General features: G+C 39.7%; 1 protein-coding gene across 6 annotated transcripts in view; it reads right to left on the reverse strand.

Moving 5' to 3' along the window:
* Positions 1 to 19,531, reverse strand: part of NRP1 (neuropilin 1) — a 503,454-nt gene that overhangs the window by 37,206 nt on the left and 446,717 nt on the right. For all 6 annotated transcript variants that reach the window (XM_081796084.1, XM_060659006.3, XM_081796083.1 and 3 more), the window contains exons 8-9: positions 4,305 to 4,460; positions 747 to 891 (exon numbers count right to left, since the gene is read on the reverse strand). In XM_081796084.1, the coding sequence (XP_081652210.1) occupies positions 747 to 891; positions 4,305 to 4,460 (301 nt within the window). The remainder of the gene's footprint in view (positions 1 to 746; positions 892 to 4,304; positions 4,461 to 19,531) is intronic.

Genomic DNA, 19,531 nt, shown 5'->3' on the forward strand with positions numbered 1-19,531 from the left:
CTCAAATGGGTATAATCCCTCTACTTACATCAATTTAACAGAGATTTTTTAAGTCCTGTGAATGTCAGAAGAAACAAACAAAAAGAGAGGAAACATTGACCGATCAATTTCTAATATTAGTGTATGCATTCAATAAAAGAGGGATAGATATGGAGACAAAAAGTTGTCCAGGTAGAGTGAGGGAAGAGAGAAATTCTCATAAGTTAAACTCCTTCTTGACTGTGGCTGACAGAGCCACCCATAGGCATCAAAATGAAAAAGGTGGAGAGCATGCCATGCAATAATTTTTCACTGCAAATCGACTAAGCACCTGTCAGTGTGCCCTGCACCCAGGAAACAGGGATGAAAAGCACAGTGCTCACCATCATGGAGCTTGGAGTCAAGTGGAAAGGTGTCGCTTGGCACCAGGCTGTGCTGAGCACTTTATATCCACGAGCTACTCCATTATCACAACAATCCTGCATGGTGCATGATGACTGTTTTCTAGCTGAGATCACTAAGGCTTTGAAAGACAATAAATTCCCTCACAAAATAAGCTAGTGAGGAGTATCAACAGCATTTGAACGCAGATGTCTAAACTCAAAGCATATGCCCTTAACTACCAACTGAAAATGACCAGATTTATATAAAGAAAACGACCAGCTTTATATAAAATTATAAAATTCCCATTCATAAAATTATAAAAACTCCCTATACTGCAAAGCTTACATAAATCAAAACTGGGCCATCTTCAAGCTGGAGCTCACCTGTTATCTTGCAGCCATAGACTTCAAACCTCATAGATATGCCAGTTTCCCAAGTCACCGGTTTGATTCGGACAAATCGAGTTATTAGTGGTTTAGGGAAAACTCCAAACACAACATCTGTGGGGTTGGTGTTTCCCTGAAAGATCTATATAGAAAAAGAAAGGGTCCTTTAATGACAGACTCTTCAGATTTAAGACAAATACAAAAATATGTTTCCACAAATGCCTATAAAAATTATTTATAATTTCAGCATTGCCCATCAAAGGTTGAGGTGGCATTAGTAATTTGTCATGTTATTTTTTTCAAATGATGGCAATCAGAAGAAATCACGTGTAATGTAGAATGTTGTTCTAATCATCCATTCAATTTTCTGAGATCCTAGAGACTCCAAAAGCACTATTACAAAGACAACATTTGTTAAAGGTTACCTAAAAAAGGCTATCCAAAAAAGTTGGAAATTATTAACTTTATCATAAGGACCTACATAATACTATAGACGGTGCATGGGAAGTCACTCTATTTTACTTTCCCAGGAACCCCCAGAAGGAGGACTTTTTGAGTTCAGTGTAGGGTCTGGCTTTAAAAAAAAAAAAAATTTTTTTTAACGTTTATTCACGAGAGACAGCACAAGCGGGGAAGTGGGGAGAGAGAGACACAAACAGCATTTGAGGCAGGCTCCAAGTTTTGAGCTGTCCGCACAAAGCCCAACATGGGGCTCAAACCCACGAACTGTGAAATCATGACCTGAGCTGAAGTCAGATGCTTAACCAACTGAGTTACCCAGGTGCCCCCATAGGGTTTGGCTTTTTGAAAATTCTAGGTTATATTCCCAGCTACAGCATTGTGTCAAGTAGCTTCCCCTCTTTTAACTCCATTTCTTGATGGGAAACTTTATCCCTGACACCAACTAAGTAATGATCTTTCATCTTTTTTGGATATTGGTAAAATCATGTTTTAGCGGTCAAAATCAACATTGAGTTATAAATGATATGTAACTGGAAATCAGCTTTTCCAGGGCTCCTGCTTCTAGTTTTAAAAATGAGCCATTTTATTTTAAGAAAGATGAGGCTTGTAACTGCAAATATAGTAAGTGCCAGTCATGAATGAGTTTCCCACAAGGATGTGTCGGGACTACTCTTCCTGGGTGTGGCTCCACTGCTGTGTTCTTCAGCAGGTTCCATGCTGGAACATCCGGCACTAGACCCACCTCAGGAGGAACTGAAAGCCTCTACTTCCCTGTCTTTCACTTTGGCCCTGAACTGGGGATATCCCGTGTCAAAGTAAATCAGCTAGTGCTCTGCTTCTTACACAGCCACACCATATTCCTATTATGTTGTGTCACTTGAGCATTACTGAGCCCATTGGAGGCCTGGAGATTCCTCCCCACGTTTCCAGGTAAGTTCTCAGAGGAGAACCACAATTTCCCAAGACTTGTTCTTCCCCTGGGAGAAAGGACTTCTAAAGGTCGAGCTGATGTTTTTACTTCATTTAGCTTAAGTGGCCTGTGTGACTGAAGGTGGTCAAATGCTTTACAAAGTTGGCCGTTAGCCTGATCCCTCTCCAGAGATGGTTTAATATCATAATTTATCCTCGCCTGTGATGGCCTTTGGATTTCTGTCCTACTTCAGCAAATCTCTCTGGGAAACAATCTGTGTGGGAGCATTTTTGTGTGACAGAGAAGAATGGGCAGCTGCCAGAGGAAGCAGAGTCCCAAGCCATATAACGCTTGAAGGGTCAACAAGTCCACTTCAGGGAGAGCCTGACAGTCAGTTAAGAGCACTGCATGCCCCGGCACAGGCTGGGGGTGAACTCTGGCTCACACTGAGGGGACTTCACATTTGCTGAAAACCATGGAGGTACATACATTCCACTCAACATAAAGAGGGCTGCTGGCCTTGTCATTGGCTAGGAAAGCAGGGAAGGGGGTAGGGGTCAGTGTCTGAGAGGCCGCAAAGTAAAGGGAAAGGAGGGTGGACAACAATAACTGGATGCCAGGTGGACGTCTGGCTTGCATTTAGGTTCAATAAAAGTGCTCAGATGGATGTCGCACCTATATCTTTGCTGAATCCTTCTTTATTCTTTCTGCCTCCCACTCTGGAAGCCCTTCCATGTGCCAGGATGTTCCTGATAGTGGACCTAGAGTGAGCTCTGTGCATTGTCAGACACCCCCTCAGAACCTGGTGTGTGCTCTCGGACAGCCCCTTCTGGGCCATGCCAATGACTGATGGCCAGCGGCTGACGAGGACACCATGGAGAAGTAGCACTCATGTTTTAAAGAAATGGCCTGAAGGCCTGAGGTCAGTTCTCCTTACTCTTCTTGTTGTGTCCTGGGCATTAATATCTTGTTTGTTTGTTTGTTTGTTTGTTTGAAATTAAAGCATGTCTTCAAAAATATGTCAAGATTAAGTCATGAAACTTAGGGTCAAATTTTACTTGCTAAAGCTTCACAAATGCTGGCTGTGAGGATTTTTCTTCCCCAGATGGAGGACTGGTTCCATGTCCTCCAGGGCTAGTCAGTGGCCTTGAACTTGCTGTCCATAGACCTTCCCTCCCACAGGGCAACTGTCTATATATCTACTTTCATTTTCTCTGCCCTAAATAAGAGTGGGGGCTTTGCAGCTAATCAAAAGGAATTAACAGTTCTCTCACTTCACACTATGGCTCTTCTTAGTTCCAGACCCAGAAGGAGAAAATCAGGCCATGCATGCTCAAAACAGAGACAAGGACATGTTAATTGGCCTCTTCCCAAACCCTGAATTTCAAGTTACCTGGATCTTTGCTACTATCCTTATCATTTCTGTGCATTTTATTTGGCCTTCAGGGCAAGCTTTTAGTTTTGAGGAAACAGTGAATATGAGATCTCAGAAATCTTTTGATGAGTAAATCAGAGCAAGCATAACTTCAAATAAACACGCAGGCTGAGAAAAACAACTCAGCTCCAAATGATTTAGGGCAGGGCACCCAGGGCAGGGCATGGTTGGTGTGTCTTCTTTTGTTAAGAGCAGTGAGGAGGTAACATCATGTCATTTGTGTGATCTGAGGGAACACTGTGAACTGCCTTTCTTCTATTCATTTTCACATAAACGGCCAAACACTCTTGTAAATTAGTTTGTGAGCCACAGAGGGTAGATGAAAAGGAGTTTTCTAAAACCAGCCCATGACTGAGAGGAAGAAAGAAGGAATCTATGAAAGACAATGAAGAAACACGGGGAAGCAAAACAGAACAACTCCTCAGGTTCTAAAAAGACAGTGCTTATCCTATACATGCTCAGTGTCCCCATGGGAGGGTTAAAGTGATTCTTGAGTCTAACACTTAATTTGGCTGGTATTGACTTTTCTAGGAAGCATCTGTATAATTTCCTCTTGGCTTCTGGATCTGGGAACATGAGACCCCTCCACCCCCACCCCTTGGTCAGATATAAACCTCAAATTGCACTTTTCATTTTAAATCAATCCCAAACTAAACCAGGCCAGACAGAAAGCTCCCAAACAAACAAGTAAAAATTGATCATCCGTTTCAAAGACTGAATTGGTCGAGGGGCTGACAGTGAAACTTACGACAGGTTTATTTCCTTCCTTTATGGTGATCCAGTCTTCCCCATTGGAGCTAATGTCTATTCTGTAAGTCTTGACATAATATTTCTTCTTGGTTTCCTTTGAAATGGCTCCCTGTGTCCCGACAGCAGTGACAAAGCGCAGAAGGCCCAAGTCTACCTGCAAAACAATACAAGCTTAGTCAATCATTCACCCTGCACCATCATAACCTGAAACATCTTTTCCCGTGGGTTCCACAGTGCAGTTTTCAGCCACCTGAGAGTTATAGGTCCTACTTCCACCTGGCATCAACATCCCCTAACTTCTCCATTTCATTCCTTCTAAAGAAAGGCATGGCTAGGATTAAGACAGCAATTGTCCGAGTTTGGCAGTTCCAGGAAGAGACTGCTGCAACCACAACTGCTTGATCTTGGTACAAAAGTGAACACTGGTTTCAATATCATTTTGCTATATTTTCTAAGAGATTAAAAATTCTTTCCAAACAATGCATTGGTATGTGTTATTTTACAATTAGAAAAGATAAGATAAAATTAGAAAAGACAAGATAAACTTGCAAATTGGATGTTGGAGAGGCTTGGACTAAAACTCAGGTCTAATGGGCTCCCATTTCTCATCACTCTTCAGCATCTGTCCCCTTCCAGACAGAAACAAGAGGACTTTGAAAGCACTAGGAGTGCTGTGGTTTGGAGAATGGGCCAGAGACTTATAATCTGGAATGGAGGGGAGACCAGGAAGGCAAAGTAAGGATATCTGTTTCATCTTTAGATTTCTTTCTTCCCCATATCTTCCCATGGCCTCTCTTGCAGTTCAGCTCAAGAGGCAAGTGGATTCCAAGGCATCATCTGGGAAGGACTGATGCCTCCAAGTGACAATGGCTAGAGTTCACAAGCTCCTACTGTAAGTTTCCAGTGGAGAAGTTCCTCAACACTGTAGCCTCATCTTCATCTCTCACTAGCCTGTCTCGTACCCCTGAAGGTTGGGCTACTTGGAAAGCATCACAGCAGTGATGACAGAGGGTGACCAAAGCCTGAAGGTCCACGATTTCCTGGCAGAGGTGTGCAGTGGCTTGGGTTGTTCCTGTGACCCTGTGATATGAGTGGGTGGGGCAAAGATCTAAGCATCGGGCCCTCAAATCTCTACTAGTATTGGTTCTGCCACTAGCTAGCTGTTGGGCCTTGCACAAATCACTTCATCTTTAATGACTTTAGATTTCCAGTTCTTCGCCTGTTAAATAAAAGAGTTGGGCTAGATAACCTGGAAGGCCCCTTTCAAGTCTGACTTCCTATGATTCCATGTACTCTGTAAAGTAAAATACTGTTGACCCTTGAACAATGAGGGGGGTTAGGGGCTCTGACCTGCTCCATAGTTGAAGATCAGTGTATAACTTTTGACTCCCCCAAAACCTAACTACTAATAATCCACTGTTGACCAGAAACCTTACAGATAATATAAATAATTGATACACACATAGTTTATATGTTATATGAGTTATATACTGTATGCTTACAATAAAGTAAGTTGCAGAAAAGAAAATGTTATTAAGGAAATCATAAGGAAATACACCTCCAGTACAATACTATAAAAAATACACTTTTTAGTGTGCCCCCATAGTTCAAACCCATGTTGTGTAAGGGTCAACTACAGTGTTTTTTTTTTCTTTTACTTCCCTTATTTCCATCATTAATAACCAAGAATAATCTTTAAAAACAAATTTAGTTCATTTATTTATTTTAAGAGAGAGTCAGTGTGAGTAGGAGAGGGGCAGAGAGAGAGAGGAAGAGAGAGAGAGAATCCCAAGCAGGCTCCACACTGTCAGTGCATAGCCTGATGTGGGGCTTGAACTCACCAAACTGTGAGATCATGACCTCGCATGCTGAAACCGAGAGTCAGACGCTTAACTGACTGAGCCACCCAGGTGCCCCAATAACCAAGAATGATCTTAAAACAAAAATCATTACTTGTTTCTATAGATTAGAAATGTTTTCAGTTTTCTTTTAGGGATACATTTGATTATTTGTTTAAAATTGTTTTCCTCCATTTGTCATACCCTCTATTGTATTTCTGTATAATGCAAATACTTTAAAGAAATGATACAAATATATGGCAAATACTTTTGAAAGTTTTTTTAAAAAAATGTTTATTGATTTATCTGGAGAGAGAGAGATAGAGTGCAAGCAGGGGAGGAGCAGAGAGAAAGGGAGAGAGATAATCCCAAGCAGGCTCCACACCATCAGTGCAGAGCCTGATGTGGGGCTTGAACCCATGAGCCATGAGAACATGAGCTGAAGTCAAGAGTTGGATGCCCAACCAACTGAGCCATCCAGGCACCCCTGGCAAATACTTTTTACAGGACACAGAAAGTAATTGCATATCACAACTGCTTAACAGTAACAAGATGTTTCAACAGTACATTCATTATTAGGTAATAGAATGCCATTTTCCAATGAAAATAGCAACAAAAGCCAAAAAAAAAAAAAAAAAAAAGAAAAGAAAAAGAAAAAGAAAACAACCCCCTCCCCTGCAGTATACCCTCTACCTACCACCAAAACTTCTGAATCCTGCTTTCCACTTACTACATGACAACCCAATTTTCAGAAAACAAAATTTCAATTAACCCTCCAGTCCTATAGGCCACGGACACCTAAATAATTTCCATTTTATGTACAGTCAGCCTCATGAAGAATGACTATTGTCTTTCATGAATTGCTTTTTCCTGAAGGCCCTTAGAGTAGTTAAATCAACATATTGCCTATTCACTTCAAAACTGAACACAAAGTTAAATCCAGGAAAAACAGCTGTATTACTAGCTCATAAAAGCCAAGTTGAAGTCACACAATTCAATAATAGGAGACTTCATCTAGAAAGGAAGAGGATACCATTCAATGTAAAAACATCTTTATCTCATTTACCTGATTTAAATTTTTTTTTAACGTTTATTTTTGAGACAGAGAGAGACAGAACATGAACGGGGGAGGGTCAGAGAGAGAGGGAGACACAGAATCCGAAAGAGGCTCTAGGCTCTGAGCTGTTAGAACAGAGCCTGACGTGGGGCTCGAACCCACAGACTGTGAGATCATGACCTGAGCTGAAGTCGGACACCCAACCGACTGAGCCACCCAGGCGCCCCTCATTTACCTGATTTTAAAGATGTAAAGTCTATGCTCTGGTTGCTATTACCAGATTTAAGAGAAAAAATGAGCAAGACTTTAATAGAAATTAATGTTTTTGGATAATGGTAGATGCTTTAATTTTAACAAATAAATATTTACCCAACACATTTTTATCAAGTGCCTGTACTTGCTATTTGAATTTTTTTCTGAAATTTGAGTTTTTTTCACAAGTGAACTATAATACTTTGTATGAATTTGTATACAGAGCTCAAAAAAAGGAGGCAAATCCACGTTTGCCAGATTTAGCAAATAAAAATATAGACTGTTAGGTTAAATTTGAATTTCAGAGCAACAACAAATGTTTTTAGTACATGTACGTCCCGTGCAATATTTGGGACATATGAACAACTGGTCCATTGTTTACTTGAAATTCAGATTTAACTGGATGTTCTGGCAACCCTAAATCTAACTCTATTCCAGACAAATAATCAGGTGATTTTAAGTTGCCGCAAAAACTCTCTGATTTCCTAACGCTGCAATCTGAAAGTTAATGGGCACTCTGGACATGGTTGCACTCAACAATTTCAACTGTTTTCAAATGCTCTCAGAACACTTAGTGCTTTACTGACTATCCATTGAGTCATGCCCAATGCCATATCCACTTTCAAGCTGAAGGGCCCTTCAAGTCTTGACGTCCAAGGGAGCATGAAGCAGAGCTATTTAAATAAACTCTTCCTGTCCAACTTACAAATGGCTCTTCAGTTTGGAAATGATTAAATTCTCAAGAGTGCACATTCAGCTTAGGCTGATTTGAAATAACTCTAGTACTTCATTCCCTGGCTGTCCTTTTCCTAATTTTTAAACTTTGTTTTTAGGGTAAAATTTGGTTACCAGGTAGGAGAGAATTTAATTGGTAGTCAACTGGAAGAACTCTAGGCATTAGAAACAACTGACTTAAAGGAAGGAGCAACAGACTGGAATTAACTGGGTATCCAACAGGGGAAACGTCCAAGGTCCCAGATAGAAAGGCCCTAAAACATGTACACGAATCACTTGTAAAAAAGAAAAAAATATTTTCTTTTCTCAACAGCAATGAAATGCATTAGCAACCTCCTCTTGTAATTGCATAAAATTTCCTGCTGTGCTTCAAAACTCTGCAGATTCTCTTGTTTATACCGCACTGGGATACTTGAAATTTCATTTCATTTTTCTTCCTCACATTACTGCCACTGGGTTTAGTAAGGATGAATGACAACCTCACAAAATGATCAGGGCTGGGGCCTGAACCTTTGCAATTAAAACCGGATGGTAGCCAGAACTCTACCAAGACACAGCCTCCCTATCACTGCGGGAATTCTCATGGGCAACACCAGGGGTGTTCTTTCAAGTCCTTCTTCCTAGGTATTTTTGAGGAATGCCCTAACAACAACCCTGGAGTGACTCACTGGGTTTGGGAGAGAAGCAAAACCATCAGCCTCAGAAGCCCTGCTGGGCACACTTCCCGTGTCTGTGTCAGGAGACTCAGAAGGACTCACTGCCTAAAGCCTGGGTGTTTACACCATTCTCACCGGTGAAGCCAGCTCTGCTAACCATGACATTGGCCTCCATTGGCCTTTGTAGTCCTACCTGCTGCATCTATCCCTCTCCAACCATCCCTTCCAGCCACATGAAATTATTTGTTATTCCTAACACAAAATAAGCCTTTCTGTTTCCCTGTTTCGCCACGTGAAGTTCTCTTGACCTAAAATAACCTTTTCCTCTTTTCTGACAACAAATCACTCTTTCGTCTTTTCAGGCCGGTAGACAGAATGAAGTACCTTCTTCCCCCGGGGATGTTTGGGGGATAGCTCATGTCTCCACCACCGAACCCATCAGGTTGCGTCTTTGCTCTACTTCCATACAGACTTTTAGGATTTCTTGCAAGGGACATCTGCTTTTCTATATAGAAAAGTAATAGATGTCTATTGAAAATGTATAAGCTGCAGAAAAGATTAAAGAAGAAAATAAAATCTCCATAAGACCAACATTAGGAGAAAGCCACCAATAATAGCCTTCCAGAGTATTCTTTCCTATGCAAACTATATGTGAATGTTGTGTTGTATGTTTTGTTAGTATCAGAAAAAATGAGGTCATATTAAGTCTATGTTTGATGACCTGCTTTTTGTTTAGTTTTATGGATAGAAGTTTTTGCCCAAAGTATTTTCAATGGCTTCATGGTGTTCCACCGTATGGTTGTAGCATGATCTGTTCAACCTGTGAACATTTTTATTCAACCTAACTGACATTCATTCAGTGAACACTTAATACCACTCATCTTTTAAGTTCTGTATCAAGTGGTGAGGATATAAAGAGCAGTCAGAGTGTTGGAAACACAAACACATGATGACAGAATGGGGCAATCAATACACATGAAATGTGATCCAGCACAGGGGAAGGAGTAAAATTTTACCCAGAGAATTGGAAGTTGGGGCACTGCAGACATTTCACTGCAGACTTTGATGTCTAAGATGGGTATTGAAGGGTACCCAGTAGAAGTGGACAAATGGGCACAAAGGGAAGGAATGTTCTGGTGAGAAGGAGGAGCAGGAAGTGCAGAGGTAAGCAGGAGGAAATGAATGAATGAAATAAATGGACCCTAAACAACTTACTGTGCCTCCCTCACCACTATAGACATTATTTGTTAAGAAGTGTATGGCTCTTTAAAGAGTATTGTGCTCCGGTCATTTTCAAGCCAAAAGAAATAGTTTTCACAAAAACCTTTCCAAATCAGCCACTGGCCATCCTCTTGCTGGTTTAGCTTTTTGAATTATGATGAGCTCTTACCAACCTCACATCATAATAGACAAGATTGGTGACCCAAGACAGGCGGCTGGAAAGACAAAGATATAACCCCAGAATAGTTTTACATAATGCCACCCCTCTGTGTTTTGGAGGGTTCATCATCCTGAACGATAATTCCTTTCTTTCCATAAAAACTCATTCACACAATAACCATAATTAAGTAACCTGCTTTCCCTAAATCCAATCAGCTCTGTTCCAATCACTATCTTCTTATTTTGAAAGAATATCATTATTTCACAGCTGCTTTATTTTTAATTGGAAGATGGATGTGATTTTACAGCTGAGTTTGATGCACTTCTGTTTGACATTAAGGGTGATGGTAAGGGGGTGTGATGATGGGACGGGTATGCATGGAGCCGAGCATCAATGCATTCGCTAAAATTGTTGAATGTTTCACTCTGTGTGTGTGATGCACATAAACATCTGGTACTTATCTGGTAGTATGTAGACTATTTTGCAGAAGTCTAGCACGCTACTTTTGAGTTCTGTCGGCCACTCTCTGAGTTAGCTTACAATAGCTTACCTAATATATCCTGTTTCCAATATAAATATAAATATAAATATAAATATAAATATAAATATAAATATAAATATAAATTCTAACACTGCTAGTAGAATGTCTACCCACATCTTACTTTCACTGTGCTCTATCCTCAAGGAGAAAATATTGTCAGACAGCAGATGCAGAAGAGGAAAGCCCAATTTTCATTTCGGGTTTGGGGAGAGGTGCAATAGTAAAATCCTGTCCTCATCCACTTCTGGGGGGGGAGGGGGTAGAGAGCTAGCAGCACCTGTGGGGTGAGGACCCCCTACAGCATAGATCCTGACCATGATCTTGACTCAACGTTTGTTGTAAGATGTCTACAGGTATAATCCACATGCACTTTATGGCCATGGCATTGTCTTAGTAATGGCAGGAAACACATTCCCCAGATAAAGAGAAGCCAGGAGAGGCACACATTTTACTGGGAATCACTTTTGGACAAAGCACACATCTTAGCATTGTGTAGTAAATCACGTAGCAAACCTTTGCAAACTACCATTTAAACACCAGCATGCAGCCTCCGAGCCATGAAATGAATATCGTTGCTTTCTATAATAATACATAACCAGCCATTGGTAATGTCATAATGTGGAAAGCCTCATTTCTAAAATGAAAATCTGTCTTGCTCAATAAAATACTGCCCATTGAGGTAGCATTGGTAAGGAAGCGTTTACCATCTTCTAACATTCCCATAGCAGGTCAATACAAGAGCCTGAAAAAATAAAGGACAAATAACTGAAGTCTGATTAAAAACAGGAAAAATACTTTGAAGCAGGGGGAGAGTGTGTTGGGTTTTTTTTTAGAGCATCTCTGATGACTCAAAGAACTGTTTAATTCATCACTAGACACCACAAGCTAAAGAAAATATTTTTTAAGTAATTGTCTCATTTCCTTAGATAACACACATGTTTTCTGATAGAGCCTGGTCATTTGAACATCAATGCTGTTGTAGGATCTGAGGGCTTAATTCAAGCATCTGATCATTGCATTCCTTAACCTAGCATCTTGGACTTTGTATAGTTACCAACTGGAATATAACCACTTTATAGCCAGTGACATAATTCTCTATCTATGTGTTTTTTCACTATTATTGTATTACATAAAAAATATACTTATGGCTGAAGTTACTATATTAACAGGAAAACCACAGGGCAGTCCCTATGTATCAGGCATTTATTAAGGGCTAAATTTACAAGATTATCTCTTTGAATTCTCAATAGTCACACATGGAAGATTTTATGGGCAAAGCAACTGAGGAACTAACTGGTGGGTGGACCTTGCCCAGAGTCACAGAGCTCACCTGTGACTGGGCCAGGACTTACCCAGAGGAGACCCGTGGCCCATGTACAAACACTCACCCATGCTGTTGCACCATCTGTATTGCAAAAACTTGATAAGTATTGAAAGAATTGTTTTGTCAAGAATAATGAAATCTGATCATTCTTTTTAAAAATTACGTTTTTGTATAATCATAGAAAATATGAAACCATTTATGATTACCTTGACTGTGGGTTTAAAATTTACACAGGCTACCAGAAAGCAAAACTTTGCAAATGACTCAGTTATGCTGTTGAAAATAAGATGGTAGGGATGGATTGTTTTAAGCAAAAGATAATGAGGAAATATTTTTAAAATTCTGGTAAAGAGTAAAAATATCCAAGTATGAGAAAAGTGCAAGGCAGGAAGAACCTTACCTATTTTCTTTTCTGGTCTTAATTGCCTGTATTAATCTCTCTCTGTCTCTTTTCTCCCCCATAGCTAAATTAAAGGAAAGCATTTTTCTTGGGTGGAAACAAACTACTGGTTATAACAAAACTCCAGTAGTACAACAATCCTACATGAATGAACAGATGAACTCTTCTATCGGAAGATGTGAGCCAGCCAGTTAGAATAACATTAGATAAGGATGTAACAGCAGAAACGCAATGGAAAGCCTGGTTTCCCTGACTTGCCACTATACTTCCAGCATAAGAACAAGGAAAGGGGCAAGAAAAACCACGTCCCTAAACAAGGGCAGAACTTTGTCTTTTTTTGGCTAATAAAGAGAGACAATGCTTAAGTGGGTTCCTTTGTGTCTGAATTTATTGCACATTCTTTCTATCTCATGTTAATTTTTTTGGGTATAAATCAGAAACAACTAATTAAAAAAGTAATATTTAATTCTGCTATGTTCTTTGAACTGGAGTTCCATCTGGTTCTGTTTAAATAGTAAAATCTGCTGTAGCTGTTAAAATTGGCAAGTGGCATAGGCAAAAAAAGAAACAAAAGGGACTTCGCGCAGCAGGTTAATACTTTAGCATTTCAACTAGAGTCATTTCCAGAATCCAGCTACTCAAATCACTCCAATATGGAAACGATAAAGATGGAATGTTCTAGAATGGAGGCACCACCACTGGTCTACATTTCCTCCATGTGATAGATACAGGCTTTGAAGATAGATTAGGCTTTGAAGATCTTTGGATTGACAGCAGCACATGGGACTGTGACACCCACCCGAAAATGCTCAGCTTAGTTTATGAAAAACATCTTTAAGACACGTATGAGCAGAAAGTCTTCACATATTCTCTGCAAAACCTGAGGGTATTTTTCCTTCTAGATTTTCTTGAACAGATATAATTGTGTGCAGAAAAACCAGACAGTTATTCCATTTGAATTCCTCTCTTACTTGAGAAACCTCTAAAATCTGGACATTAAGACACACTGTATTATGTAGATAAACATTAATTACTGTTCTTCTTCTTAAAAACGTTTGGGGGCAAACTATAAACAAATAAATGGAGCGAGGGAGCATGCTCACAATTAGGGCACGTTACACATCATAGATGTTCAAGCTGGAAGTGTGAAATTAAATTGAAGGATCTCAAGTGTCCAGTAAAAACAGCTAATCCATTAAACTCAACACACATGTACTGTTTGCCAGGCTCTGGAAGCAGGTAGGCCTATGTGGAAATAATGATAACACAAGGCTGAAAGTAAAAAACACCACCATGTTGACAGATGAGGCATTATGGGATTCCAAAGAAGGAAGATTCCTTCCAGGAAGAGAAAGAACAGGGTTTATGGTAAAAGGGTCATTTGAATCAAACTGGATCTCATAAGATGGGGTAAGATTTTGGCTGGGGAAGGGGCCAAGATTGTTGAGCTAAAGGCAGAATCACTGGAAAAATATCTCACCCAACTGTCTGTATTTTGAAATACTGGATATGATGAATATTTTCTTTCTATCTAATATCTCCTGGCAAAGTTGCTTTAGAGATCAAGGTTAAGTGTCCTCCCTGCCCCCTCCCCCTAGCATGTATCACTCTTTGCGTGGGCCTTCATGTGGTCCACAAGTCCAGGCCAGGAAGGGCGTGGCTAGTGACAGAGAGACAATGACATCTTATTTGTAATTAAGCTTTAAGCTCATGAGCATGTACTGTGTTGCTGAGATAATCCTGCTGAAATACGGGCTCTCCCTGCCTCTGGGAATCCAAGCATTCCTGGGAACATACCTAAACCTCAATCTGCATGAGTCAGGGACTTCTCTCTTGAGCTCTAATGGCACACTCTGCAGTCTTACCTTAAGTTTATATCTACATTTAAAAGAAAACATTTCAGTGAAGTGGCATAAAAACCTTTTGTTTACTTCAGGGATTCCTACTGCTGTTGAAATCATACCATTCGCTCCTCAAACATTTAAGGAGAGGGCATCGAGTTCAGAACATGAGCTTATAATGGTGAGCGTTTTTGTTTCGGTGGAGGGAAGTTGGTGACTGGCAATTACTCATTTATAACACAAATAAGTCTTAGATACTTGGGTGAAAGAGAGGGAAGGTTCCCAGATTCCTGCCCTCTAGTCAGTGAGGGAAAAAGTAAAGTAAACAATAAATCTCAGTACAGAGTGGATAGACTGCATTATAAATGCTCAATCAATTCTAGACTTCAGGGAAAAAATTGGGGTGACGCAGGCAGCAACTGGTGGCAGATAGCACAGGGTCCAGAAGTACCTCTGTAGCTTTGACATTAAAAAGTGACCTGGACAATGTTAAGCAAGTTAATTAGCCATCCCAAGCCTTAGTCTTCTCGTCTTGCCAGCAAAAACACTAAGGCTTACTCTATTTAGTTACAACCCATGGTTATTATGAGGATCATAATGAAGCATTCGTACACACATTAACCATAAGAATGTGACCCTAATATTTTTTTCTCTTAGTCACTTGGGTAATTGGTGTGTGTGTGTGTGTGTGTGTGTGTGTGTGTGTGTGTGTGTGTGAGTGTACCTGGATTTTAACTCTTCTGAAGGAGGGACAGAAACTTTCATTTTAAATTCACCTGGCTCTTACATACAGTGTCTAATCTTTAGCAGATACTCAGTATATATCTGTTGGATTTAAACTCAATGCTGTGTCTGTCCACCATTGTTGGCAAGATCTGAAACCCCTTTCTTCCAAACAAAAGCCAACTGCCTGTCATTAAAGGCAAAGTTAGTGTTTGGCCAACTAACTTGTGCACGTAAGCTAGGAATGTGATTATTTTTATCTTGGCGTTTATAACTGCAACTAGTATAACTACTCATAAAATTTCCAGTCCTTTGAAAAGCCCACTACTTGAGGCTGGAGTCCACTGAACAATGAGTTTCATGGGCTAGGTTGACGCTGTGTGAAGTATTCCTTTTCACTTATTTCTCAGATGACCTCTCAAGTAACTTAGTATGTGTCCTTCCTCCCACAAGTCACCCCAAAGGACAGTAGGACTTCCATAAATTTTTTTTTCACAATGTCTATCAGGCTCTCAACCTCACGCAAACCTTTTATTTTAGAGCTAAGTTAATTGCAAACATGATGTCCACAGGATGTTTATGTATTGGCTGTTTATGTATCTGGTATCTTAGACTTTTCCCATACCCTTCCTGTATTTTCTAAAAAGGAACAACATCAACATTTCACTGCATAACTATAGGTCTCTACGGTTTTACCAAATTAACGTGTGGGCTTTATAAGACGTTGGAATTATAGCTGTATGTGGCTAGGAAATGCATGCAGATTTCAGGCCTTTGGTGAATTTTGTGGGTTTTTTTGTCTATGGTGTCTGAGAAACAGCCTCGTAAGTGAGCCTCCTGGCAGGAGTACTAGAGCTCTGCACCAAGGCAAAAATCGCATCACCCCTTTCTAGATGCAGTGATCTCAGTTATGACACATACATCTTTCAGGTCTATCAGGAGTTTAAAGAGATTTTCAAGCCTAAAAGACCAAAAAGCATATTAAACATCATGTACAGGTAAAGTGTATTTACTTGTTTCAGAAGCTGTTGTTCCACTCTTCCTGTTAAGTTTTATCTGCATTAGTGGGGAGATCCCTAACTGACTCAAGATAAACACACATTTGTACTCCAAAGGCATCTGTCTATTCCAGCACAAACAAAAAGACTTGTTTATTATTAGTTTTCCAGTAAGTCATGACTTTAATTTTTCTCCCTCCTCCTAAAAGCTTGGTTTCAAAAACAAACACAAGGATGAATTTCTGGAAACTAAAGACTTGCAGATGAGGGCAACCGTCTAAATCAGCTTCTTGGCCTATAAACTCTGACAGCATCCTTTTATACTGACTTTCCATGTATTTCTCAGGGAGCTAGGTGGGCCTGTCACATTAATGAGGATTTCATGTGCTGATGGCAAATCTGCAAGTGCAGGTGTCCAAGAAAACTCGTCCACTTGGCATGAACAATCCAGCAAGGAGCTGATGGGATTATTGAGATTAAAGTCAGTCACTGCCTAAGGTTATAAGGAATGCTGCCCCGGAGACGAGAAAGGAGAGAAAGAACAGACTGCCTAGGTACAGCTGGCCATCAGAAAGTGTGTGTCAACAGTCTCTGAAGGGATGCCAATCATTCCTGAGAAGAGATGAAATGAACGTCACGATTGAATATTTGGTCAACTGCGTTTTCCCTGTTGGAAGCTTATCGTTCATCCAGGAAGTGTATACTGATTCTTTTTGAAGATCACTGAGAAAGGGGGACAAGAAAAGCCTTGAAATAATGCATTTTCAAAAATTACTCTCTAAGAAAATCATTTGCATTTACAATTCACAAGGAACGTTCTGTAGTTTTGGACTGACTGATTCCGTGTTGGAGCTGGGCAATGAAAACAAGGAGAGGAGAAATGTTATATAATGATTAGTGATTTCCAGGCTCCCCTTAGAAGAAAGGGAAAAAGCATGACATCATTCTGTGTTCTGAAGATATGCTGCTTTGCCATCCAAATGCAGGCTGAAAAAAAAATCTATATTAATTTCATGCATTTCAGCCTGGGTCACACAACGGGAAAAATGCATGTGCATGACTACTTTCAAACCACAGGAGAATGAGCACAGATGTTACACTAAGCATATCATGTTATTCGTCCCCTAGCACTGCCTAAAGTCCTTAACATAATGGAAGCTATGACTTGCATTTATCCACTGGAACCATTCTTAACACGTGGTTGGATACATCTATTTCAACCATACACTTGGAGGTGACAAGAGGTGAAATGCTTTCTTGGGGAACATGGCCACACTGCTGTGTGTGTGTGTGTGTGTGTGTGTGTGTGTGTGTGTGTGTGTGTGTGTAAGGGGCACTTCTTGACAGAAAAACATGGAGCTAAGGCACATATTTGGAAATGTTAAAAAAAGCATCCCTTTCATATACCCTTGCAAGTTTTTGGAGCAGAAAGAATCCTATCCCATTGTTACTATAATTTTAGACACAAAGTTAAGGATAAGAACACATCACTTTGCATGGTTTTACTAAAACTGCCAGTATTTAAAAAGAAATCAAATGAACTGCTTCATAACATTTGAATTACTTTTGATAAAAAGATTTTAATTAAGATGAATTCTATATGAGACACATGAATATTCTAAGTCTAGACACTTCAAAGAAAGATAAGTAGATAAACAGATGTTAACGTAAATTCTTCTTGAAACCGCAAAGTTCTTAGGCTAAGGGGACTGGATTATTGTATTACAGGAATTAATAATCACAGTTGAATTTCAGCATATACAGGACGAACCCCAAATTGCCTATTCCTGCCTCCTTTTCCTTTTTGTCCTACTGCCCAGAAAACACAGGAATGTGCAGATGGAGATCATGTAAGATGCCTTCCACGTTTGTCGCAATAAAGAAGATTCATTTATTTCCTAGTGGTTGATTGAGAGGAAATACCATATTGAATGTACAAATGTATTGACTGGTTTTTCTTTCCATGGAAATTGAATTGTTAAGTAACTGAATTCTTGCTGTCTTGGCATTGGAGCTTTCTAAATAAATTAGAGCCTCCTTATTGCAATATTTGGAAACATAAGTTAAAACTACAGAAATAGTATAATGTGTGTGTGATAGAATGTTGCTGATTGAGAGTAGCAATGACTAGCCTGGATTTTTAAAATAAGGTTTAAATAATTAGCCCATGAAAATCCTACGTGCTATACCTTCATTTTTTAAGACTAGGAACATAAAAAAGAGCTATTATCTCTTCTTCCCGTGAGCGTGGTGTCTCTCCTAAAATATAAAAGAACATTTTCTTCAGTATTTCATATTTCATAATTTGCTAGTTTCTTTTTATTATCACAGGTACTCCCCACTGCAAATTTTAGATTTCATTTCCAGATTCTCAAACTAAAAGCTCTGTCAGATTCTTGCACTTTCTGTAGCTATTAGCCTGCGTATCTCCCTGGGTCTTGGTCTTTCTCTCCTCTGAGATGGATCTATCTGCATCAGCTTTAGCCCAAAGTAAATACATCAAGTCTTGGAGGCATAAGACAACTGTAATGTCCTTCTTCATACAGCTTCATCCAGGTTCCCTGGGGCCGCTTTTTTTTCCCTGTCACTTTTCTGGGCTAGTATTATGGCCTATAACATCCTCAGAATTGAATGTGGTATTTGTCTTCTTAAGGAAAGAAAAAAAGACTGAGTATTGGCAGGACTTTAAGGTGTGAACAGTCCGTAATGGTAGGTAAGCTTATGCCTTACAGATATTTTCTTCAAAGATTGGGGAGACACGAACGATGAACTCTCTGGGCCTCATCTTATCTTCCCTGGTGGGCTGCACATCCCTGTGAGCTAGTACAAAAGAACCAAGGAAGACAGGCCTCACTAGTGAAGTTTCTATGTGAAATCCTCAGATAAACTTCATGGTGGAACCAACCTAAACAATTACTTGATCGAAGAAGAGAAAATGTTTTGAACTGAGAATACATTTTTGCTATGTGCTGCCTCACACGGTAATCAGGAGTATTTAAAATGAATTTCACTTATGCTTCATATATTTATGTTTTCATTTAGGCAAAGCCCAGGGCACCAGCTGATAGAGTAAATTTATTTCTAATAGAATCACAGAATCTTAAATGCTTGAAAAGACTTCAGAAGCTGTCTGGTCCAATCATCCATCCCCTGAAGAATTCTATCAATAGATAGTCCTTCTCAGGCCTGCTCAAAGAATAAAGGAGCTGATTTATTTTTCTGCTAAATCCTGAAAATGTAGTCAGAAATTTAAAGCATTAGAATTGTGAGAAAACAAAACTTTGGTAAAAGTAAGACTTCACTATTCTGAAGACAGGCAATTCTAAGAGTGTCATAAATGCAGTTTTAACCCCTTAAGGCAAAGAGAGCTTAAAAAAAAAAACCCTGCATGTCACATGCATGAGTACATATGTGATTATTCTGAGTCATAATGTGTGCAATTAGTTTCACATGCTTACTCCGTTCAATAGCTGGAAATA

Source organism: Panthera onca, chromosome B4, assembly GCF_046562875.1.
Source record: "Panthera onca isolate mPanOnc1 chromosome B4, mPanOnc1 haplotype 2, whole genome shotgun sequence".
Classification (NCBI taxonomy): Eukaryota; Metazoa; Chordata; class Mammalia; order Carnivora; family Felidae; genus Panthera; species Panthera onca.